This window comes from Sphaerodactylus townsendi, linkage group LG04, assembly GCF_021028975.2.
Source record: "Sphaerodactylus townsendi isolate TG3544 linkage group LG04, MPM_Stown_v2.3, whole genome shotgun sequence".
NCBI classification, from domain to species: domain Eukaryota; kingdom Metazoa; phylum Chordata; class Lepidosauria; order Squamata; family Sphaerodactylidae; genus Sphaerodactylus; species Sphaerodactylus townsendi.
In genome coordinates this window covers 49,386,552-49,412,513 of record NC_059428.1, presented here as the reverse complement: position 1 = coordinate 49,412,513, position 25,962 = coordinate 49,386,552, and the positions used below count along the sequence as shown (strand labels likewise).

General features: G+C 41.7%; 1 protein-coding gene across 1 annotated transcript in view; it reads right to left on the bottom strand.

Annotated features, from left to right (window-relative positions):
- The window catches only part of CRYBG3 (crystallin beta-gamma domain containing 3), a 71,606-nt gene that overhangs the window by 33,819 nt on the left and 11,825 nt on the right, over window positions 1–25,962 (bottom strand). Inside the window, exons 3-4 of the mRNA XM_048492761.1 lie at window positions 23,868–24,304; window positions 505–5,284 (exon numbers count right to left, since the gene is read on the bottom strand). Of these exons, the coding sequence (XP_048348718.1) occupies window positions 505–5,284; window positions 23,868–24,304 (5,217 nt within the window). The remainder of the gene's footprint in view (window positions 1–504; window positions 5,285–23,867; window positions 24,305–25,962) is intronic.

Here is a 25,962-nt window from a genome sequence, read left to right as displayed (position 1 = left end):
ACTTTATGTTATGATTGCACTGTGTCCACTGACAGGATCCAGGGGAATCAAAATTCCTTTACGTCTCAGTTTCTAGAAAAAAGGCAGGCTCAAAATGTTGTTACTTAGACTATTACAGTCTATGCTCTTGTAACTTTGTTGATATGGCTGCCTTGTATTTGAGAAAATAAGGTGGGATGGAGATGTTTAAATAAATAAATAGTGTACCAGGTTACCCGCTCACTGCATGAAAGAATGTGCCCACATTTCAACTGTGGAACAAACATAGCAAAACTGAGCTTTTCTCCTCAGAACAATATCATATGGAATATTCTATATCCACAATAAGTTTATCCCACAACGTGAGCTTGTGACTGTTGCCTCACTAATAACACTAATTTACTCTAATTTGTATGCATTCATCAAAATACCCAAGAGATAGAATACATCTCTTATAAATGGGTATAAATGCATGCAACTGGGTGATTACACAGATATACACAAACATTAGGAAAATCACCTTACCACTTGAAAATCTCCATTTTTTTGCAAATCGTTGTTCTTGGTCTGATGATCCTTTGTTATTAGCAAACTTCCAAATCTTGTTCCCTTCTCACATGTGTAATTGCCTGCATTCTGTAAATAATCATAAAACACGCTCCTGGAAAAAGGCTTAGTGTCAAGGTCACATTTTTGCAGTTGAGCTGAGGTGACAGGCGAGGCCCCTTCTACAGCAAGTTTATCCTTAGAGAGAAGATATGAGTGCCTAGAAAGCAAATTTCTTTCATGAACATTTCCTAGGATTGCTGCACTTGGGATGCCTGCCCAGCAACTTGGAATACATGCTTCTTTGTTATCCTCTAGTTCATTTTCTTCACAAAGTTCCTCTTCCTCTTCAACATACTGGTTACTAGACTTTAACTGTTCAGATACTGACTGCAGAAGTGATAAGACAGACGAGGATGGATTATTGGTTTCTCTTGATTTTTCACTAAAATGTCCTCCTGGAGAGATGTCTGTGGACTGGAAGTCTTCTTGTGGACTGTCATCTTCATATATGGGAGAAAGAGAGAATGGATACACTTTACACCGTTTTGCCTCCACTGTCATGAATGATTCTGAACAAGTACTGTCTGGCATCTCACTTACTGGGTTGCTATCTTCACAGGTTTGTCCAGAGTTAAGCTTTCCCTTTGCTGCTTCATACATCAGAAGATGCTCAATATTACTCAGGGAAAGGCCAGGAAGTAACGGAAAGGAGTGCTCTGGTTCTGCAGATGAACAGCTGTCCTCTTGAAGGGAATCTTCATACAAAATAGTGAAGGAAGAATCATGGTCCCATTCTTTTGGTAAAGAAAAGGTAACACACTGCGGGGATTTCTCTTTGACATCATCCATAATAATCCCAGTTATTTCTTCTTCTTCATAGACAAAATTTGATTCAATCTTTGGACAACTGCTCTTTACAGATGATTCAGATATACTGCTTGTATTCTGCAACTCTGTGCAATCTTTCTTTGTTCTGTCATAACCCTTTTCACCGTCTATTTCACAAGGGCTTCCATATGATTCCTCTGTTGCAAAGAAGAGGAGGTTGCTGCAGTTGTGACTATATTTGGACAACTCATTTCCAAAGTTATTTCCAAAATCTAAAGGCCTATATTCCCCTTTGGATTTATTAGAAAGATGGGCATATATATGAACATTTGAGTTGATAGCTGGCAGTGACACGTTCTCTGGCAGAGATGGACTTGATGGCAATTGTTGTCTTGTCATAACTGTCTCTCCACTTTCTGCATCTAAGGAACAATCAGATTTATTGCCAGTAGCCCAGTCATTCACTTTGCCACCAGCATCTGTCATGTGCCTGCTGCCATTGACACCCTGATTGTTTTTGTCTTTACCTACTGATGCAGGGCTGGCTGTGGAATCACTACATTTGTCTCCAGTGTTTTGGCGTGCAAATACTTTATTTGGTACAATTTTTCCTCTTGTTACTTCTTTGTCATCAATTATGTCCCAAGAAACCAAAGAGCTTGCTATTTTGCACTCAGCAGTTATGCTGTATACTACGGCTGGATATACCTGGTTTAAAAGCAAGGGTTCTTTAGTTGTTTCAGAAAGTTTATCTGTTAACTTAGTATCCATAATCAGCCCTTCTGGTGCTTCAGTCTTAGACACAAGTATGGTAGTTCTGGAAGGGACCTGGCTCAGATTTTCTTCCTGCTGACTGTATGTCACTTCATGTTTAGCTGCATTAACATCATCATCAATGATTCTGTCAGTAATACCAATTTTATCAGCAATATCAAATGGCATAGTTTCACCTTGAATGTCTGTGTCAACTGTATCTTTCTTTTTAATTCCAGAAGACCTTTTGCTACAAGTCTCATTAAAATATTTTAATGACGAATTCTTTAACTGGATTTTTTTTGGTTCTGACAACATTTTTCTCATTTTCTGATCTTTTAGAAAGCTGGATCCCAATAAATTGGACTTAATATCCTTACTCTGGCAGACATCCACTCCTTGCTTTGATTGTATTTCTTCAATCGCTAAATACAGAACTTCATCAACTATTTCATCAGCCTTTTTAAACAAAACACTCAAGTCTTGGGATCTAATTTGTATTTGTTTTCCTGTTTCAACATCTTTCAGTCCTTCGTTACAAAACTGGCTGCTTGATTTTGTAAACAAAGCAGTAATTGCTTTATCATTCAGTTCAACAGGGTTTTCTGAAACAGAAGCAACAAGGCAACAAAGATTTTCTTGCTTAGGAGGAGTTTCCTTAATCTCTTCCTCTTGATGTACTGTCAATGCCTTTTCTAATACCAATGATACAGGATGTACAGTTTCTACATCACAGGTAACTGAGTCCACAAATGGGGCTGAGCAAGCAGTTTCAGATGGTGATCCAGCTAGCAGACCACCAGATTTAGGAGTACATGAAAGTGTGATCCTATCTTTGGAATTAATAGAAAAAGAATGAATTTTGCCTAATACATCAATTGTTTCACAGTCAGGAGAACACAGTTTTGAGATATCTTTAAAACAGGAAGTAGGAGAAGCAAGCTTGCAAGTATTAGCATCTTCACATGTTGAAACAGGAAGGATCTCTTTTCCTAGATTGGATCCAGAGCCCAAAAAACATGATTCAGATGTCTCTGTTTCTTTAGAGCAGAGCGAAATCTCATTCCCAATGTTAACATTTTCAAAAGTGTAAGAGATAACCCTAGTTTCTGGAATGTCTGAAGATTTCTGGACCGTATATGAAATTTGATCTGCTCTCCCAAATTCAGCAGCAGTAGGAGAGATCAAAGGTCTGCAGAGCTCTGAAGTTTCACTAATTTGGATATTTTCACACGTAGAGACAGAACAACATGTTTTGTCAAAATTAGCCCCTGCAGATTTTTTAGTGCTTTCCTGTTTATCATCAGACAAGAAATATGAAGTTTTCAATAGATTCTGATCTTGAGGCACAGGTGTAGACACATCATCCAAACAGGCGCTATCTTCAAAGATTAAAAAATTACTGGCCAAGACACATGTCGAAGTAGAAGAAAGAACGGTAGGAGAATTGTTCTTTTCTAGATTCACAGAAGGAGGGGAGCCCTTGGGCAAGGAGACCTCTTCAGAAGGAGAGATGGGAGGCAGACTGATCATAACAATCTCCTCAATTTCAGGAGCAGCAGGAGACTTCCCTTTTTCAAAATGATCTGTCATTTCATGGACAAATGGATCACCTTTTTCTGCAGATATAGCTGGGTTATTAACCATAACTTCTTCAGTTTGAAGAGGTGAAGGCTCAGCATTGATAGGAGGTCCTGTGCTGCTATGCTTTGTCTTTTCAAATTCAAGGGGACTGGTTCCATGTTTAAGAGGAAGAAGAGACCCATCTAAACTGATTGCCATTTGTACCAGAGTGTCATCATTTCTGCAGCTAGGATAATGGCAGATCCCATCTTTGGTTTTAAGGATTATACAGGGGATGTTACCTTCAGTTTCTAAGAAATCACATGGCTTACAGTTTTGCCCATTTTCACAGTCTACTGATATCAGAGAAGAGCTGGCATTGCTCTCCTTAGTAAAGTTGGGCAGTGCCACTGCCACTTCAACATGGTCACTTTCAACCAAGGGCATACAAACATTCTCCCTGGTAGCACAGTTAGTTTCAGTATCAGAAATCATGAAGTTAGGATTGATTTGTGTAAGTTCCACGGCCTCTGTGGCTCCTTGGTTGTTTGGACTATTCTTGCTGCATATGTTCATCTCTTGAATCGTTTCTGGGAACTGGGCTGAAGCAGACAGATCAATAGCTTCTGATACTGCACTAGTTTGGTTGCATCCCACATCATTCAATTCTTCTCTATGTCTTTGTTCATAGAGAGGCAAGTGTGCAATTGATGAAATAATTTGTGGGGCTTGTTCTTTCTCTTTAGCCAAATGTTTGTGTGAATCTTCACTTGTACTTGTCATACTACTACTTTTCTGCCCACTACACAAATGATTATTTAAATACAATATCTGATCCTCAGATTTTAGTTTGAACTGATCATTACCCCAAATATTACAGGGACTTTTGTGTTTTAGCAACTGTTGTTCATCATGAAAAGAGTATACTTCAGAGTAAGATGAAAGTTCATGCTGAATTGACTCCTGTGTTTCTGTTTTAGAAGGAACACCAAATTGCATTTCTTTTTGAAATTCAACAATGGTGTCATTGTTTGGCTGAAGCTGTGTTTCTCCTAACACCTCTTCTCCCTTTTCAACCAATCTGTTATCTGCCAAACTCACTCTAACAAGATCTATACTCTGGCAACTAGAACTTGCTTCCTTTGTCAACAATATTGGCTCTACCAGAAGATTTCTATTAACTTCTGGAGTCTTGGAAGCTGAAGCATGTTTCACAGAAACTACTTCATTGATGCAATTTTTCATGGTTTCGATTTCTGCCAATGAAGTAATTGCATTATTTGGTTCTCTGTCACTGCTACCCAAGACATCCTTGGCACTGTTTTTCAGGCCTATCATTGCCAACGAGGTATCCATCTGTGCAATCTTTTTGTCATCTTTTGTCTCAGATTCTGATTTTTCTTTTAAAGACAATCCTGCTTCTGTTGCAGTACTTTCTGATTCTCGAAGGTCTGCAGGCTGATTGTTTTTGGCAGTAGAACTATTAGTGCTGGTTGGAGCTTCCTTTTTTTGCTCCAGTTCAGCTTGCTTCTTAAGCAACTGCTTAATTCTTGCTGAGCCTCGATAAGTTGCATAAGTAACTGCAGGTGCGCCCAGCTCACAGTCTGTTTTTCTGAAATAACAGAAATATAATTATTGGCACTTTTGACTGTGGGTATACTTGGCAACATAAATATGCTTTTTATTATTATTTCTTACTTTACCACAAAGATGGTAGCACAACAGACACTGCTTATTTTTTATTTAAAACTCCCCAGCATGAACAATTCTACTTCCATTCTCATTCAACTCCACCAAAATATATTATGCAGCTATATACCAGCACAATGCAATTAGCATGAGATGTTTTTACAGTTATTTACTTTCTAATCAGAGATGCACATAAGCAGAAAAGCATGTTAGCTGTAAGTCCAAACAGGAATCCTTCCTAAAACTATGCTTTCTAAAGAATTACACAGCTTATTTTTAGTAATGGACTGGTCTGGGCATGGTTTGTACAGGAAAAGCAATTTACTTTATATGCCTTTAACATTATTTTGTAGCCAAAGCCAATCTACAAAATCCCAAGATCCAGTTTTTTTAAAAAAAATATTAGGCTGGTACATTCTGCAAAAACTCAGTATTTCCTCAATTACCTAAGAAGTACGTTTAAGAACAAACTATTATTAGGTACAATTTGAGAACTTTTTTCCTAGAAATACAGCGAATACATCGAGAGCAAGGTCTCTGTTCCAATGCAAGATCATGGGTTGGATTCAGTGCAAAACTTCCTCTTGGGCTGCAGTAGCTGTTTATGTTAAGTCAAGCTTACTGTAGTCCTATTTCTGTTTTTGCTTGTGCAAGATCTTGTGAAACCAACTTCTGGCAACTATAATATATACAGCGGAAAGCACTAAGTGTTGCAGAGCATCTTTCACAAGCAGAAAAGCATTAAATTAGTTTGTTTCCACTAGTAGCATCGCTGGATCACAACCATAGCTTGTTATGCATGTAGGTAACATTGATTCACTGACATTTTTCATTAGAAAGGAATGTTGATTACTTTTCTGTCAATAACATCCCCTTGTCATTACCATTCCTTAAAAGTATAATTTCATTCACTTCAGAGGGCTGATTCAGTCTATTCTAATAAATTGCTCACAACCCTGCAGCACAGGGACTGTGAGTTCTCTCAGAATTCTCTCAGCCAATATGGAAGCAGGCAATGGCAAACCACCTCTGAACATCTCTTGCCTTGAAAACCTTACAGGGTCACCATAAGTCAGCTGTAACTTGACAGCACTTTCCACCACATATAAACATACTGGATATTTACCTGCATGTCAACTTTAAAAAACACAAAACATGGTTTAATTAATGTACACAAATTACAAAAAGCCTCAAGATAAAAATGAATTTAAACAGTAAACACAGCCTTGATTCAAAATTCAAAATGAACATGATACAGTTCTCCTGTACATGCACTTCAAAAGCCTAGTTAATGCTCACATTAGCCATACAAATTCAGCAGAGAATGATTATCTGTGCATTATTAAGGTATAGAGACATAAAATTTCCAGAAAGTTTGAAGCCTTGGAGGAAAAGATGGAGATTTGGGGAAAAATTGAAATATATGCTATACTTACTGTCCTATCAACCTTAAACTCATTTTACTGCTTTAATAACAAAAAATGCATAATTTATAATTTACTTTATAAAATTACAATATTTAATACTTATGGAATTTAAAAGTTATATATGCCTTAGTTTTCTTCCAGTAAAATTGCAAATAAACCTAATATTTGAGTGCAAATATACCCAATATTTGAGTGCAAGCTGATGTACTCTACGCTGTCTTAGTGAACCAGGAAGAATAAATGCTGTGTTATGCACAGGTTCTGTCCAGGGGCATATTATGTTGTTGTTTATATATCCATGAACTAATTAATTGGACACTAACTAGTTCCTGGATATAGTCATGAGAACCTTGTTTAAATTCATGAAAGTTAAGATAATTTTAGAAGCAAATATGACACTCCATCTTAAATTTCTGCCATTGTAATCACAGCAGTAGGAAAGAACAGAATATACCTTAAACTCAGTATAAGGTAGCTTCTTATATTCAAGTTTTCTCTACTTATTGTAGCAGAGATCCCTGCATCTGATATTGTTACCATTGACGTCAAAGTATTTTGCTCATTCAATAGGAAACAATATTTAATAATTTTTTTCCCCAATACTCTCCCAAATTTTTCAACTGGATAAAAAAAAAAAGGCCTTGGAAATCTTTCCCTCCAAATGTTTCTATTTGTTTTCCAGGCATTCACATCTCTATTAAAGTACCATTTTGAATCCCAAGAGGAAAAAGAAAACTGATTACATATTCCAAGAGCTCCATCTGTCTACCCACTACAGAGCTGCTCAGTCATTAAGCCTTCTATGAACAACACTTGTTATCCCTGAGAGGGTCATAACAGATAGTAAAAGACTAACAATGGGAAAAGAGAATAACACCCATGAAATTATGTGGATTGTAACCAAGGCACTATGCTTTTGTTTTTACTGTTTATTCCAAAGGTATCTGCATCAAAAGTTGATCAACAAATAATGTAATTTTTTAAGAAACATGAAAAATACATGTGTTATTGTAACTGGAAAGAGTTTAACTCATCCGAGCCCTTCTTTTCTTTTTATTACAATGTTTCAATTGCAAGCTATCACTGGCCTATTATGCATGGAAGTCTTTCCTTGGGGTTCTTCTCCGCTCAGTGGGCTTGTAGTGGGGTTTCCTCAAGTTTCTCTGTTTACATGCAAGGAGGCAATGCACAGCCTGCTGCGCAGTTTATCTGCTGAATTCTGAGGGCTCTCAGTTCCTGGTCCTCTTAACTCCGTCCATCAAATAAGCTTTAAAGGCACAGTTCTCTCCCCCTCCCCTCCCTTCCCCTCTCCTCTCCACACATACACACTCCCCTTGCCACTGCTGCCACAACAGGGAAGAGAAAGGTCTGCTTTTAAAAAAGGCAGGCTTGAAATAAAGTTTTCAACAGTCCTCCTGATCATTGGGGAGGGTTGAAGTAGAGCAAGGGACGTGGGGTGGAGCCAAAAAGAGGTCCTGCTTGTGCTATTCCTTGGAAGAGCCCTCTCATTATATCGAGATGTCAATATCTCAACATAAGCATTTACAGAAGCAGGACGGATTCCACTACATGAAAGGGGAACAAGGAGGAAAGCATGGATGGCAGGTTGAAGCTAGGCTGGCTGTGGGCAGAGGGAAGATGTTCAGTGCAAAGACGTTCACTGGGAAATTTGTCCTGCTCTGGCAGCAAAGCAAATTGCAGGCTGAAAAGGGATCCTGTGGGCTCAAGCCAACATTAAAACCACCCCTGAAATAATAATCATGGAACAACTTTTGTGGGTAAAATTTTTGGCCATAGCTAGAGATATTTATTAACAAGGAGTTAACACGAAGCATAATTTGCGCAGCATAGGGGGGTGATTCACGCATCTGGGCAGCATGACTGCTGTCCCCCAGAGCCATCCAATTCCTCAGCCCGCCTGCTGGAGGAATTGACTGCAAAGGGCAAGATTGTACTGGGGCATGCCAGTTGGGCGATAGACCCCTGTCTGGTGCCTGTTCCAATCTGCTGCTAGGGCGCAAGCCTAGGTAGCCCCTGATGGGTGTCCTGACCTTCGGCTTGCTCCACCCCAACCTCTTAAGGAGGTGTTATACCAGGAGAACTTCTGCAGCTTCCCCTTCCCAACAGATCACCCCCCATGCGCAATCCACCAACCAGCTATGACAGAATAAACAGCAACAAAACAGAAACCAACAAAGCATAACAATAAGACAGGGACGGGTGGGTGGATCGAGCTTCGGCATCTGGGTCGAGAATGAGCTCGCTCCACAAGGACACCTGCCAGCACCTGGTGATGATGAGGCTTGCCGATATCACAGGACCACGTCACCCAACCGGACCCAGCTCCTGTGCATGCACAGGCTGGGTCCTGAAGCTATGCCATTGTCCTTGTAAGGGCAATGATGCGGCTTTCACCGGGGGGGCTTTCCGCCCTGCAGTGGTGGGCTGCCTGCTAGCTAGAAGTGGTCTTGCTTGTTGTGGATGGAATGGAAAGTGAAAGCGAGGCTGCAGAAAATACGTCTGAACTAGAAATCTTGCTGCAATGGACATTCACCTCCATTGTGCAGCAGACACGTTGTGCATAATCCGCCTCTATTTTCAGAGTCAGCAGGACCTAGTACATTGAAACAGTAATTAATGAAGCTCCAGGAAAGTGTATTTTCAACCTCAGTTAGAGATAGCAAATGCCAACAAGGAAAAATTCATGGCAACTTTTAAAAAAACCTTGGCACTAGTAATAGTGGTATAGTTTATTTACTACCTCTTATTAACATTTACTCTCCTTGCTTGGCTGGTTAAAAGAGATACAGGGAAGATGACAGTGTCCTGAGCTGAAATGGTGTTATAGACCTTATGCCATTAAAGGTTTTTGAAATTGAATTGAAATGGTGTTATAGTCATAACTGACATTGATTATTTAATCTTTCTCTTTTTTACTAAAATTAAAATTGTTGAAATATGTAATCCTGAGCTTTTAGAAGTCTTTATAGCAAGGGAAGGAAGAGAGTTAACTGGGCAAAACAAGCCTCCACCCTCATGATCTAAATTAACTGGACCCATATTGTTCTTGGTCTGAAAAACCACATTTTGAGTGTTGGTCAGATGGGTAGTTCAGTGGGAACATGAACAACCCGACTGAAAGATTTGGGAGAAATGCAAATGGTGTACAAGAAATACAAATCGCCTCTGTCCTTTATTCCCAGTAGCAGTTTGGCAGGAACTGGGATATATGCAGGCAGGTGGGAAAGTGCATGCACAAGTTCTCTCTCTTCTTTTAAATCCCTCTTCAAAACTTACTCTCCCGTGTGACTTTGTCTTAAACCTTTATATCTCATTTGCAACAATTTTATCACCTTTGTTACCTTTGAGTGAGAATAACACCAATCTCCCCAGAAACTACAGATGCAAGAAACTCTGAGAAAACTCTGGGTTGGCACCAGCTGGATATAAATGATGATACTGACAAACTGGTCTCCCTCCTGTCATGTAGAAAACTCTACTCACATTGCTTGATTCACAAGCTTCACCATATAGTACAAGTACCATTGTTGAATATTTTTACAACCTACATCCAGTTATTGTTCAAAGACCTTCAAAATGAGCTAAGTGTAAACAAATGGACAATAATGCATGCCTTAAATATATTCTGTTCAGTTCCATTGTCTTTACTACCTAGGCAAGAGACATGGAGATTTCTTAGCTTAAAATCAATTGAACAAAGTTATACCTGAAAAAATCAGAAGCCAGTTACATTAATGAAAGTCCTTCAGAGTCACGCTTCCAAAACACTACATTCTCTCAACTAAGATATAAGTACATCATCTAGAAGAGTTGCCAGAACAAAATAAATAGCTCACACAAATAATAGCCAAATGTAAGACATATGATAGAACAATTGGCCATGTGAAATGGCTTGAAGTATGGAACAGTCTTTCAAAATGCATTTTGATTTGCACTGTGCAACATACCTCATGTGTATCCATATGCAAAATATGATTTTCTTAAATCGTAATGTATTATGCAGCTACAAAATTGTTAATTAATATGAAAAAGAACATCACTAGCTAAAAAGCATGCGGAGAAACCAGAATAAGGTTATGAGCAAGAAGGCGCGTTTAAAGAAGCAAAGTATTCCACTCATCTATTTGGTACAGAACTGAATCCAGACCTTGGCTTCTCTTCTCAAGAAGTTAATTGGTGAAGTTTTTGTATTTTAAAAAAGGGCTCTACAAGCACACTTTAGATTTATTTATTTATTGCAATATGTATTTCTCCTTAGACTCAAGGCAGCAAACAATGCAACGTTGAAAGGAAGCCCAAAACACAACATTAATACAATTAAAATATATAGATTAAAATGTGCCACATAGATTAGCCTAGTGATACAGGTCTTCTGGAACAATCTGAATAGGAACATCTTTCAATTTATATCTACAGAAATAATTTAAATCTTTATATAATGTTCACAAAATGTAAATAATGTTAAGCAAAAGAAGGTTAATATACCTGGACCATATACATGGGGTTGGTCCATGCTTTGTATCACCCCTTTAGCCCAACATGATCAATTTCAGCCCAACAGAAGGTTAGGTTGACAGTGTGTAACTAGCCCAATGTCATCCAGCAAGCTTCCATGGCTGGGTAACACTAACACTAACACACACACACACACACACACCCGAGCGATTCCCTTTATTTAATCATTTTGGATGGCTTTTCGTTTCTGATTTTGTAATGAGCCATCTTTAGCAGTTCTAATGAGAGGACAAAAAAGTGTACTTAATGAACAGATTGTTATCATTCCATAGAAGGTTTTAGATTTTAAAAATCATAATGAACATTATAGAATTTAGAGGAAGGTGTAACATTTTGTTGTTTTCTCTGTGATCCCTTTATGAGTAACCTCTGCAAAGTGTTCTGAGGTGACGTATGTTATGATGTCTTCTTGCCATGACGATGAACAGTATGGCTTAGTTTTATGTGGTAGATGGTCAGTGGCTTTAAGGTAAAAGGGCACCCTTTACTCTAAGATAAACAGATATTTCTTAAACATAAATATAATTTAATTATAATAGCATGTAATTTATGCCTCTACCTACAAGGGTAATTTATGCATCTACCTACAATTGACTAATGGAAGCTGATGGAATGTTAATGGAAGAGACAGCTGAAAACAGCTGTTTAGGTAGTTTAAGATAGCAGTTATAAAGTTGAGAACGTGTCTAGGCCTAGGTGAGTGAAGCTGTGGCAAAGAGCAACTTAGAGCAGACTGAAAACAGACAGCTTGTAACAAAGTATCCTAATGCTGCAATACGGAAACAGTTCAAATATTAAATGGAAGTGTCTTTCTTCAGTGGCAAGCTCAAACTGTGAAGGGTGGCAGGCTCTCTTTGTATGTGTGAAAAAGTTGATAATAAAACTGCAAGGATTGTCATGCCCATATATAAAGCCATCGTGCGACCGCACTTGGAGTACTGTATTCAGTTCTGGTCGCCACATCTCAAAAAGGATATCGAAGAGATAGAAAAAGTGCAGAGAAGGGCAACGAGGATGATTGAAGGATTGGAGCACCTTCCTTATGAGGAGAGGCTGCAGCGTTTGGGACTCTTTAGTTTGGAGAGGAGACGTCTGAGGGGGGATATGATTGAAGTCTATAAAATTATGCATGGGGTAGAAAATGTTGACAGAGAGAAATTTTTCTCTCTTTCTCAAAATACTAGAACCAGGGGGCATTCATTGAAAATGCTGGGGGGAAGAATTAGGACTAATAAAAGGAAACACTTCTTCACACAACGTGTGATTGGTGTTTGGAATATACTGCCACAGGAGGTGGTTATGGCCACTAACCTGGATAGCTTTAAAAAGGGCTTGGACAGATTTATGAAGTCGATCTATGGCTACCAATCTTGATCCTCCTTGTTCTCAGATTGCAAATGCCTTAGCAGACCAGGTGCTCAGGAGCAGCAGCAGCAGAAGGCCATTGCTTTCACATCCTGCATGTGAGCTCCCAAAGGCACCTGGTGGGCCACTGCGAGTAGCAGAATGCTGGACTAGATGGACTCTGGTCTGATCCAGCAGGCTAGTTCTTATGTTCTTATGTAAAGTTGTGTCACATAGTGTAACAGTTTCTGAATGGCTAACAGACTTTCAGATAGTTAAGTAAACATAATGGTTCCAGAAGAAGCCTGAACTACACAGGGTTATTTTCTCACTTGCCACTTAGGCTAATAACTTCCTTAAAGCTTAACGACCCTACCTTCCAGCCAGACTAACAATCTCCATACAGTTTAACTTCCCAACTTGCTGTAAAGGCTAATAATTTCCATACAAGTTTATTTTTCTCACTTGACACTTAAGCTCTTAACTTACACACAGAACACAGATTTCATCCACACATTACAGCCTCTCACTCAAGCTCCTTCCTCAATACTCAAACTGCTTAAGTCTCACACAAAGCTTCTCTCTGACCAAAACAGTTAACTCTGGGCGTTTTCCCACTCACCATGATTCCCCCTATGCCGCGCGCTGCTCTCAGCGTGCGTCATTTCTGGCGTGCGCTGCAGGGGTCATCAAAAGGCGTCGTTTACAAGAGCGCCAGGAATGACGTGCGCTCAGGGGGCGTGACAGCGTCAGCGTCGGGGCAGCTGCATTGTCGCCGCCCCTGTAGTGGGGAGTGCCGGGGGACCCCGCGCTACTTGAGGAGAGTAGTGCGGGGCTTACGGTAAGTGGGGAAAGGCCCTCTGCCTCCAAGCGGAGCCCAATTTTGTTCAGAGAGAAGCTTTGTGTGAGACTTAGTTCTAAGCAGTTTGAGTATTGAGGAAGGAGGGTACAGCTGCGACCTAATCATAGCACACTTCACTCCAGTGGCGTTTCTGCCTAGGGACAGGGGGTACCCTATGTCCCCGGGCGCCCCCCATTTGGTCACATGGGGGGGGCGCCACCATTTCAGGGTCGTTTGTGTGATTTTTAATTTTTTTAGTGTTTTTTACGTTCTGGCCTGCAGGGGGGCGCATTGTTATAGCTAGCAACACCAAATTTCTTTCAGGGCACTCATCTCAGGATCTGTCTTGATGATAGCCACCTTAAAGTTTCAGTGATAGTTTGGTTCAGGGAAGCAAAGTGCTATGCGACTCCCAAAAAGAGAGGTGCCCCATCCCCATTGTTTTCAATGGGAGCTAACAGGAGATTGGGGCTACCCATTTGAGGGACCATAACTTCGCTCCCTGAACCTAATCTTCACCAAACTTGGGTGGTATCATAAGAATAGTTACCAGATGATACCCTGAAATTTTGGGTGTGCCCACTAAGCTTTAAAAATACACCCCTTTACAGGCACCCCAGGAAAGTTGCCCAAGATTCTTTGTTTTGTAGTGCACTTTGCTCCATTGTAGCCATAATGGGGAATTTCTGAGAGTGTAGGCAGGCTGTCACATTTTTTTGAAGACAGAGGCACCAGACTTTCAAGGTGGCTCAGGAGGCTCTCTCCTGGTATTAGCATCCAGGCATAGAGACCTTTGCTTCTGAGTGGTTCAATTCTTATGGACCCCCAAAAGGCTTTATTTTGTTTCCATGCTCCAGATGGCTCTGTGGTAGGAGGCCTTTCCAATGGGAGTGCACCTGTGGTTGGGGTCTTGCTCTGGTGGGGCATTTCCTGCAGGGGCTGCTGGTGTGAGTCTCCTCTGAAAAGGAACCAACCAACTTTGCTAAAAATGCTGTGGGCAATCCAAGTTGAAGCTAGAATCCTGATGCCCACAGCATTCAGCCATCCCAGGCAAATGATGCTGACATTTGTTTGGTAAATGTTTTGCTGGGGGTGGTTTGTGAGAGGTTTACATGGTTAATATCCACTTGCACTGGCTTGGAGTTTTTTTCTCAGGCTAAATAAACCTACCCTCACAGGGTTGTTGTGATTAGGTAAAATTAGGGAAAAGAGTTGGTGGGGAGAGAGCCATGTATGTTCTGTTGGGGGGTGGGGGTTGTTTTGTGAGCTGGGGAAAAAAATAATTGTTTGTTCATGGGGAGGGTGTACGCCTATCTACAAGGGGGGGGGGGGCGCCAAACTCAGGTTTTGTCCCCGGGCTCCAGTTTGCCTAGGTTCGCCCCTGCTTCACTCACTCAGCACCCTCTTTCTTACTCTGCAGGCCTACATTTTAGCTCACAGCAACACACATTTAAAACTTCACATTAAAAGATAGAAATAAAACACACACACACATAATATTTACATAAGAAAATGCCACATGATGGCTTTAAGCCTATTTAATAACTGGCTTATTTTACAAACAGTTGTATAAATATTTCCCTAGTATGTAGCAAATCTCATTAATAGTACTGACTGATAAATTACACCAGCCTGATTTAAGAACAGAGATTAGACAAACAAGGTATCTGTCAGTAAATCAACAAAAACCGGGTTTTTTTTCTGAACCTAGTTCCAGTCTTGAAATTGAGTTATTGACACAAGTTTTTCATTTTATAGCAGTCTACCTGTTGTGGTAATTTGATTATGATACATAAAAAATCACGACAAGGCCATATGAGAGAAGTGGAGATGTAGGCAAGCTTGATCTCCTTCTGACCTTCATCCCATTTCAAGAAATGAGTGTGGTAGGCTTAGGACTATACACCCTTCTTGTTTAATGCAAGGTTTATAAACAAGACTGCAACCTTATCTGGTAGCGTGTAAGGCCGACCTGGCATGTGTAAACAAGACCTGAGTGAGGGAGGGTGAAACTGTTGCCTTAAAAGAACTTGTCCCACCAGGGGTCTTAGTCCTTCACCAGTGGTGGACAGAGGTTTGGGTGGCGGGGCGGGTGGCAATACTAATCTGGGAGGCTTTGTCTTCCAGGACAATCCCCTGTCAAAGATCTCTGGCATTGATTGTGTTGGCTTGATGAGGGACAATGTAGGCAGTTTGGTTGTTCTGCTAGTATACTGGCTGCCTAGAATGCTGGTAGACAGCCTGTCAATTCTGTTAGAGGTTGTTTCAGGTTGGGCCTTCAGGCAGCCAAAGCTTATAGTTTTGAGTGACTTCATCACGCATGTAGACTTGATCTCATCATCACAATCTGCAGACCTAGTGTCATTCATGGCAGCAATGAGACTGTTCCTGGTTACTATGGGTCAGTGGTGGGATTCAGCAGGTTCACACCACTTCGGCAGAACTGGTTGTTAAAATGGTGCTTGTAAACAAACAGTTGTTGAATTATTTGAATCCCACCACCGGAACCAGTTGTTAAATTATTTGAATCCAACGACTGCTATGGTCACACATATCAAGCAGGCTACATGCTAGATTTGATCCTTAAGCTGGGGGTTAATGTGGTCCCAATCTCTATAACAACATCCCAAATTCCATCTAGGCCTCCTGTGGGCACAGGGCTGAGAGGGAGGAGGAGGGGTATGCTGCCATCTGTTTTATGGTTTTAGAGTTCAGGAAGTTCATTTTAATGTTATATGTGTATTAATTGGTTTTATTACTGATTTTGAAAATTATGAATCCTATTTTTATTGTTGTTCACTGCCCTGAGCCCTTCGGGGGAGGGCAGTCTATAATTATGATTAAGTAAGTAAGTAAGTGAGTGAGTGAGTGAGTGAGTGAGTGAGTGAGTGAGTGAGTGAGTGAGTGAGTGAGTGAGTGAGTGAGTGAGTGAGTGAGTGAGTGAGTAAGTAAGTAAGTAAGAATAATATAGAGTGCCGTGGCTGGACCACTTTGCCCTGAGAGCCAGGGTGGATATCATCGTTCCTCCCCACAATGGGCTTATTTATGCCTGCCCATGGAGACTTATGGAGCTTAGCCCCACATGGAGGATTGTTCCCCTCTCAAGCCCTGCAATTCTTGGGAAGCAAGGTAGAGGGAACAGACAGGTAATCCTTAATGTGGGGATGAGAAAGGTTAGCCCTGTATGGAGGACCACTCCCCCTCCCTTGCTTCTCAGGCTCTGTGGGTCTTGGGAAGCAAGGTGTGTGTGTGTGGGGGGGGGGGGAAGAGACAGCCCAATCCTTGATGCGAGACTGAGACAGCTTAGCCCGCATGGAGAATTGTTCCCCCTCTCTCCTGCTTCCCAAGTCCTGCAGGTCTAGGGGAGCAAGGGGTGGGGGGGGGGAGACAGTCTAAACCTCTATGCAGTGCAGAGGTAGCTCAGACCCGCATGCAGGATTATTCCTTTGCTCCTGCTTTTCAAGCCATCCAGGGTTTAGAAAGATGTGTTGGGGGTAGTTCTCTTCCCCCTGACATTTCACAAGTCCCTTGTGCTTGGGAAAAGGCAGAAGGGGAGAGAACTGACAAATGTTCGGTTCATAACCTGGTATTTTTTGTTAAAGCTAAATACAGCTGATTCATATCGGCTTTATCCAGCTTTACTAAAAAATCCCAGGTTAAAAATACCTGAACCCAAAATTTACCAGTATTTTGTATCAGTGATCAAGCTTAATACCAATCTTCCATACTTCTTTTTTATGTCTCCCTTTCGCTTGCTTTTGCTATTTTCATCTGTCTTTTCATTTAACCAATTGCCACATCCCATGTTTGTGGCAAAGTAGAATTAACTTTCAGAATAAAAACTGACCTGGGCTACAGTCATCAACATGGCATGCAAGTCAATCATCAAGCAAAAGGTATGTGAAGTTACCAAACAAGTTTTCATACTTGGCAGTTAAAAGTACTTCTGCTCCAAGAAGATTATTCAGATGATCAGAATTACAGTTCCCTAATGTTTTAACTATACTTAGCTACATTGGGTGTGGTAGGATAAAAGTATTAGATTTTCCAAGAGAGAGACTAAAGGGGGGAGGGGGGAATCAACAACACAGCTTCAATTTCGCTAAAGTAAAAACAAGCCTTTTACATGAAAACTTCACTTATAGGAGGAAGAACACTGCAATGTTGTGAGCAACCAGAATATTCACAATACATCAGTCATTATCTCCAAACCACTTTCTATCTAATACAACAGTAGTTTTTAAACACTCAGCATTTCAGAACCTTGGAAAACAGATGACTTTGAGGCATGTTGTAGGGGACACAATTGGATTACATGGAACTCTAGCCAGGACTATTGGACATAAAACAGAGCATGTCATAGAATACACTGAAGATTAACCTGCAGATGCAGATTTCAAAAGATCAGCAATAGTGGGTAAGCTATCTTTTAGAGACACTCATGACCAGTTCTTTTTGAGAAATCCCTCATTACCTGCTGAAGAATCCCAAAGTTCCATCACATGGAGAAAAATGCAACACAGTATAAGCCACCAGTGGCGCATCTGCGTGGGGACATGGGGGTCACCCATGTCCCCGGGCGCATGGCTTTTGGTCACATGGCGGGTGCTGGGCACCCCCCCCAATGTGAACAAATGTCATGCGCAGCAGCTAACAAGCCCCGTCCCCTCCTGCCTCCAGTGTGTAACAGACTTCTCTCTGTGCAACAGACTTCTCTCTGCAGGGGAAAGGAGTGCTAATGGCAGGAAGGAACAGCATGGGTGGTAGGGGAACAGAGGTGAGTGCCCCTCCATGCTGCAGGCAGCACTGGGTGCCTTAAGAGCAGGAACAAGCAGCAGCACCAGAGGCGGCAGTGCTGCACGCAATCTCAGGGCCCCCTCTACCATCTAGTGGGGATAGGGGAGCCTGCCCAGGTCAAAGCAAGACCAAGCTTGTGACATTCAAGGGGCCCCTAGGAGAAAGAAGCGGGCCTCCACAGGTCAGAGTTTGGCCCCCACTCCTTTCATATTGGTGCTGCTACCACTGCAGCACGCCTGGGTTTGCTCGAGGAGCAGACTGCACCATTGGGTGCTGGAGCTCCCTGGCATACAAGGGATATGTTCGCCCCTGGTTTGAGAATTAACGGGGTATGGACTTTTGGCTGCACAGCATCAGAAGCGCTTTGTGTGATTTGCTGTTGGCTTTGGAAGCTTTGGCAGGAGTGAGGTGGCCTCGCTCTTTGATAGGTTGCGCATGGTATCTGATCCGTTCAGGGAAGGAGGAGCCTGCGTGCCAGTCCTCCCCATTTGGTGGGAACCCCATAATAGACCTGGGGGGTAGAGCTAGCCTATGAACCACATGCCCAGGCAGGGGCCGCTGGTGGCTCGTGCCCCCTGGCAGCAAGGGGAGCCATCCAAAGGCCACTGCCTAGATGGCTACCACTATCTTGCTACTCTGGGCATTGGTGTTTTTGGGGCTGAGGGAAAGTTATTACTGGGGGACAGCAGACTTGCTGCCCAGTGCCGGATTTGTCCCCTATGCTGTGCCTCTACTTCCTTTTGCCAGCACACCAATAAAATGGCTGTGGCCAAATTTTACCCACACAATGGGTCTTCTTCTGCACCCTTGAACTGCTTCCTTCCCTCCTCAGGTGGCAATCACAGAATACTTAACTGTTTTATTTACAAAAACAGGCTGTGAAAGATAGATGCTGAATTAAATTTCTATTTTAGAACACCCACAGTTGAAAATGCAAAAGTAAAATAGCAGAAATGTGGAAAATATGTGAAACATTAAAATGTACTATTGCATTGTATGTAAAACACTTAGCACTACAGAGTAATGTGGTGCAACATTATTAGTAGGGAAGTCAGAATTGAATTAACTGAAAGAAATGATCTTGAATTCAGAAGAGTAACCTGGAAGCAGGAAGATGGTGATGAGATTTTTTCCACATGAGATTACTCCTGCTAGGCTGGATATTTGAAGAGAACACTATTTTCCTTCCATAGTTTCAGTCAGAAGAACTTTGTGGTAGTCAAGAGAGCTAGGCTGATATTTCTTGGGAAATTGGAGAACAATATTACTCTAGTAGTTAAGACTAGGTCAGTGTTCAGTATTTATTTATTTAAGGTCACAGACCAATACCATTGAATAAAACAGACCAAGTTCCAGAATAACAAAATAGAAGACGTTCAAGGAGAACAGGGAATACTTTTCAATTAAGTGCTGTAAACTCAATGTTCAGCTGTCAATCTTCTCACTCTAAGACTTGCTTGTTCTGAAGCAATGAAGTCTTCCTGCTCTAGACAAGTTTCAAATTTATCCAAGAGATGTCTCAAGTATAATTTACTTACAGGAGGCTGGTTGGCCTATATAGTTCGCTGAGTCGTTTTTGTTGCCCTTTTTAAAAATAGTAACAACGATGGTCAAATCCCATTCTACAGAGATATGGCCAGTTTGATCAATATAAGTAAATAAAACAACAAGGAACTGTGCCCACCAATCTAGCAGAAGGCTGCTGGTGGTGCCTTTGTTTCCCTTAGGGTCAGGAACAAAGAAAAAACTGAAGGAATTTCATGTGGGTTATCATGGATAGGTCTGGTAGATGACATGTAGAGTACAAAAAGTAAATGCTAAAGATTAACAACGACATGTCTAAGCATCTCAGACTGGATGAACAGTACATGGCTAGATAGCATCTCTGTCCATCACTGGATAGGTTTTACTCAGACTTAATCCAGGCTCTACAGTTAACTCCTACACAAATGCATATTTGCTTGAAATACGTCATCATTCTGATAACTCAGGCAAGTATTAGAAGGGAAAATACCATATTTTACCATACCATATGATCACTATAACAAAATAAATTCAAGAACGCTTGAAAAACAGCATGTATATGCATTTCACTAGGTTCTACCTTCTCTAGGTCAAGTTACAAAGCTAAAACAATCCTTATTGTCTACTCCAATATAGAATGAAGAAGAGTTTGGATTTATAACCTGCCTTTCTCTCCAGTAAGGAGTCTTGCAGAAGCTTACAAACTCCTTTCCTCCTTCTCCCTACAATGGACACCTTACGAGGTAAGTGGGGTTGAGAGACTTCTGAAAACCTGTGAATAGCCCAAGGTCACCCTACAGGCTTCACGGGTAGGAGCAGGAAAACAAACCCAGTTCACCAGATAAGAGTCTACCATATGTGGGGAATAAAACCTGGTTCTCCAGATTAGAGTCCACTGCTCTTAACCACTACACCATGTTTGGAATGCACAACAGTTAGGAATCTGCAAAATCTTATACTATGCAAAGATTGTCACTAAAATCTGCTGATGGCTGTAACCTCTGGAAGCAAATCGTGCTGCTTCAGTCACCAAATATTATGCCATGAACAGCACACGTTTCCTTTCTCTTTGAAGGAGATCACTGCAGGACACAGAGAATTCTCACTTTATTCTCACAATAACAATACAGTAATTGCTATTGCAATTGTCAATCTTAATTATGTACTGGCAGCCATCACAGCAACTTGGAACACAAGAATTTCTGGGTTAAAAGTTAGAAGGCAAGACTGCAGCCCAAAGCATGCTGACAAGGAAGTAAGTCAAACTGAATTACATAAGATTTATGGCATGGGATAAAATATTAATGCTTTCATTTTTCCCCTTTGTCCCACTGTGGTATTTGAACAACTGCCCATCCCAGCTCTCTGTAGGGAGAAAAGATTCGTACTCACTTCAAGAACAGTTATAAAAGCACATTACATTTAAAATAAAACTTGTAAGGGATATACCGGTAAGTCAACAAGAATCACATAAATATTTTTTCTTCCTAAATGACTATCAGACTTTGAAAAACTGAGACCATTGGATCAACTTCATCAGTTATGTTGAATAAATTAAACTGAAAACTTTTAATTAGATTTTGAATCAATCTGCAACTAATTCTTACTGTTTTGAATGTTATTGTTATTATCTTCCTAAGTGGATTGCACAAACAGCTATTTTAATAATATTTTTAATAGGGTACTAGCGGGCCCGGCCACGTGTTGCTGTGGCAATTGTCCTTCTCATCACAGTCCGCAACCCACACAGATGTCCATGCAGGTCCAATGATATCCAGCATAGCCTTTTGGGGTGGTCAAATGGAATCCCTCTTTCCCTTTTCAATGCACATCGTTATATGGTGCTGTCTTGTTTTTTAGTATAAGGTAACCCTTCCCATTCCGCAACAGAACTGTCCAGAGTGTGAATCCTGCTGTCCATAAGGCTGGTTGACACGCACAGTCCTGGCTTGGGTAAGGCAGAACTGGGGCAAGCAGGCTATCCCAGTCAGACAGCAGAGGCAGGGTGGTGAGGTGCTCAGATCGAGGCCAGCTCCCTGGGTTCTTAAAGGGCCACGTGCAAAAGAAGCGGAGCCGGTAGTGTTGGTTAGCCCCTACCCCGCGAATTTTCTTAGAAGAAAAAGGCAAACACCAGGTTCCCATGGTGGTGGGATTCAAACTGTGGCGTAGCGCCAATGGGGCTGGGCGGGGCATTCCTGTGCCGGTCCTTGGGCGGGAAATGAATGCACGCAGGCACAGGCTGCCACGCATGCCGGTGCACCTCCTGCTAGACTGCTTCAAACTCTGCGCGCTACTGCTGAGAGGAGGGGCGAAACTAAGGAAAAATCCCATGGCAAAATCACCAATTAGTAACCCCCTCTCGGCATACACAAATAATTAGTAACCTACTCTCGGGAACCTGTGAGAACCTGCTGGATCCCACGTATGGTTGTGCTGCTGCCCAATTGCCTTTGCTGGCAACCTGTTCTTTCCCAGCTTGCAATTTCCTGAGGCACTCTCTGGCTCCCTCTCTGTGTCACTGGACAACCCACTCAGTCTGCTATTGCCTTGGAATTGCCTTACCAGTGCCTTGGAAAGGGACATGCCAGGCTGTGGAGGGACTGGTGTGCCTGGTTGAAATTGGACATTCAGTCGTCGGCACTCAGCACTGACACCCAATGGCTCCCAGAACATCCACCCAGTCGCTGGGGATGGCTTCAGCTGACTGACCTCTGGAGGGCACTGGTGCCACAGTGCCTGCCTGCCCCTTGTTTTTACCCTCTACCCTTTGTGTCAACTCTGCCTTTTGTGCCCACCTGCTCCTTTTTTGTTGCTGCCAGCTCATTGCCGCACTCAAGCAAGACATTTCCTAGGTAGAAAAGGCAGAGCCCATGGTCCAGTTGCAAGCGCCTGACTTCACAATCTGGCCCCCAAACTTTTCAGGGGGGGGGGGGCAGAGCGGAGCTGTACTTTCCCACCAAGGCAGAAGAGAGTTGGTCACTCAGGCCACTTTTGGACAATACCCTCCCCCCCCCACACACACGCCCACATTTCCCTTCTGTTGGTGTGCAGCAGATTACTTTCTGGCAAGAGTGGCAGTCTGTCTGCAGTAGCTGCTTCTGCACCTTTACCCTCTTCTTTGATGCCTGCTCTAAAGTTGCCCTCGTCTGACCAGGAGTTCTCAAGGTATTGGTTGTGGCACCAGGTGCCCACCTTCAGCAGGTGAGTCTTCCAGGCTGGCTGCCAAGCACCACAACTCCCCCGCTTCTGGGTTGTCTGTCTTTTGTGTGTGGGGTGCTCTGTTGGTGGAGGCAGTCTGGCTGAGGCAAAGGCGGGAGTGGCAGAGGCAACCTGGGAAACTTCTAAATTAGGCAGGCTCTATGATTAGGGGGGGTTCTTTCCACACCTACTGCAGACTTTTACTAGGGGTGTGTATGCCAGCCACAATGTTGTGGGGCAAATGCAATTTCACGGCTTGCCCCAGGCACTGTCTATGGTAGATATACCCCTGGGGTACAGTAAGATGCACTGGAGGTGAGCTTATGGAACTAAGGCAGCAGTGGCCAGTTTATGGAACCAAGGAGGTGGTAACCACAGATCTAGAGTAAAAAATCTTCTTCGTAACATGTGTATGGTTGCCTTGTAAGACCAAGTGCAAGGGCACTTTTTTTTCACCGATAGATATGTCTAGGGTTGCATACAGTGGTGGGATTCAGCAGGTTTGCACTACTTCGGCAGAACTGATTGTTAAAATGGTGCTTGTAAACAACCAGTTGTTAAATTATTTGAATTCCACTACCAGAACCAGTTGTTAAATTATTTTAATCCCACCACTGGTTGCATGTTATGTTGTCTTTACAAGCTTCCTTTTTAATTTATAAATTAATCATTGTGATCACTGCTAACAAATAATGAAGGTTGCAAATAATTAAGTATCCTTCAGAATGGAAACATATAGGCCTAGTATATCAACATGCAGGCAGAGGTTTCTCTTGCAGCCCAGTGAGAACAAATGGCAAGACATAGTACTTGATTTTTTTAAAACAAACTGAACTTACTTTGATACTTCAGCCGCTTTTTCCTGTGCTTCCTGTAAGTCTTGCAGGTCAGAACAGGTGTTCCCTTCAACTTTAGCTGATACCCCACACACATTTCCAGACACTGAAAAGGCAACTGTTTCTGATTCAGGATGTGTACCATACTGATGGATAGCTGGGCTTTCAAAGTCCTTCCCAGTTCTGCTACTGCCATCTCCAGATATGGATGGTTCGGCTTCTTTCAATGACTTGGAAGCAATACCAAATAAATTCCCAAGAAACTGGAAAAATCCTTCTTTGGGCTGTCTACCATCACTGGCAGTCTTGCCTTCGTGAGCCAAACTGGGAAGACTATTTGCTTTTTTTAACTCTTCCCGAGTCGAAGACCTGCTTAGTTCTTCTGTGGAAGACCTGCTTAGTTCTTCTGTGGAGAGGTTCTTATTTTCAGAGACTGAAATCTGTAAAGGAAAGAGAGGATTTTAATTAATTAAATTAATTAAGGAAGACAGAAGCTAGTGTTATCATACTAAACAGACCTTAATTATTATGTATTTTAACACTTCTCTAATTAAGATAGTTTCAGAGTAGCCAGGTTGGTCTGCAGTAAAATAACTAGTAGCTCCTACTCTCAAACATTTATACCTCAAAAATCTTGTGGGTGTCTAGGACTCAGATTTAGCTGTTCAACCTTTCTTCAAAAAACTAAGGGAAGCATAATGGGATGTCTTCTTGTTTTATGATTACAGTCATCCTGTGTCATATATTAAACTGGTAGCTAGGTCATGGCTAAGTAAAGATTTGTATCTGGGTCTGGAATCTAAACTCTCTGTCCACATCAACATACTGACTTCCTTGAAAGCATACTGCAAGATGGTGCACACTATTTCAGAAGTGTGATACCCTGTCATCTGACTCATCCAGAATACTCTGTACTTTATTCAGTGATAGAAACTAGGTCCTTTGTGGAAGGAAAAGGTGTCTTGAACATTGCTTTAGTTTTAAAATAAACTTTTCATGATCACATGTTAAGCACAGACGTACATTACTGTACAAAGGGGTAAATTACTAAACAAAAGAGCAAAACTACTATAAACTGGAATATTAAACTCCACATATGAAATTGTCTTACAAAATCAGAAAATGGGTAAGTTTAGACTCAAGAAGAAAAAGATCTTTCACAAAACCTGTAACATGAGATCTCTTTAAAAAGTGGAAGTGGATTTACCCTTCATATTTCATATCAGCATCCAGGTTTACCTCTCAGAGGCCCCTTCCGCACACGCAAAATAATGCGTTTTCAACCCACTTTCACAACTGTTTGCAAGTGGATTTTGCCATTCTGCACAGCTTCAAAGAGCACTGAAAGCAGTTTGAAAGTGCATTATACTGTATGTGCGGAATGAGCCAGAGTGAGAAAACAATTTCCTCACAATTTCCCTTGACTATTTATTCCACAGCAACCCACAAATTATGACAAATATTCAAAATGTAAAATAATGCTTTAACTTCCCCAGCGGTGTAACTTCCCCCAATATATTACATACTGGCTTGGATCTAGCAATGCACAAGCAGAAACACAAGCAGCCACTGGCTAAGGTAAGTGGGGTATGGGGGAGTGCGCTGGGGGCGCTCGGGGGGCATGCAGGGGGTGGTGGTGGTGGGGCAGGCACCCAGAGCAGTTCCCGAGGTCCATTTCCCCCTGGGGACCATTTCCCCCCGGTACTCCTCTGTGACCTGTAGTATTGCATGATTAAAACAAAATTAAAATCCAAAATATTTTATGTCTCTGCAAGCTATTGCATATCAGGAAGAACTGCTATGTAGCCTAAAAATTATAGCACTAAATGCACTCTTGCAGAAACTCTTGCATAGTGCAAGTTTTTGTGGAAGAGTGCATGAGAAACAAAACACATACGATAATCAAAAGTAAATTATTTATTTATTTATTTATTCGATTTGATAAACCGCCCTACCCCTGAAGGGCTCAGGGCGGTGTACAACAGAACAACAACAAACACAGTAAAAACAAATCGAATAATCCCAGTTAAAAATAATTTACATAAGCATATGAATCAATTCTGTACCACAACTTATGCCCTCTGTATCAAAGGAATTT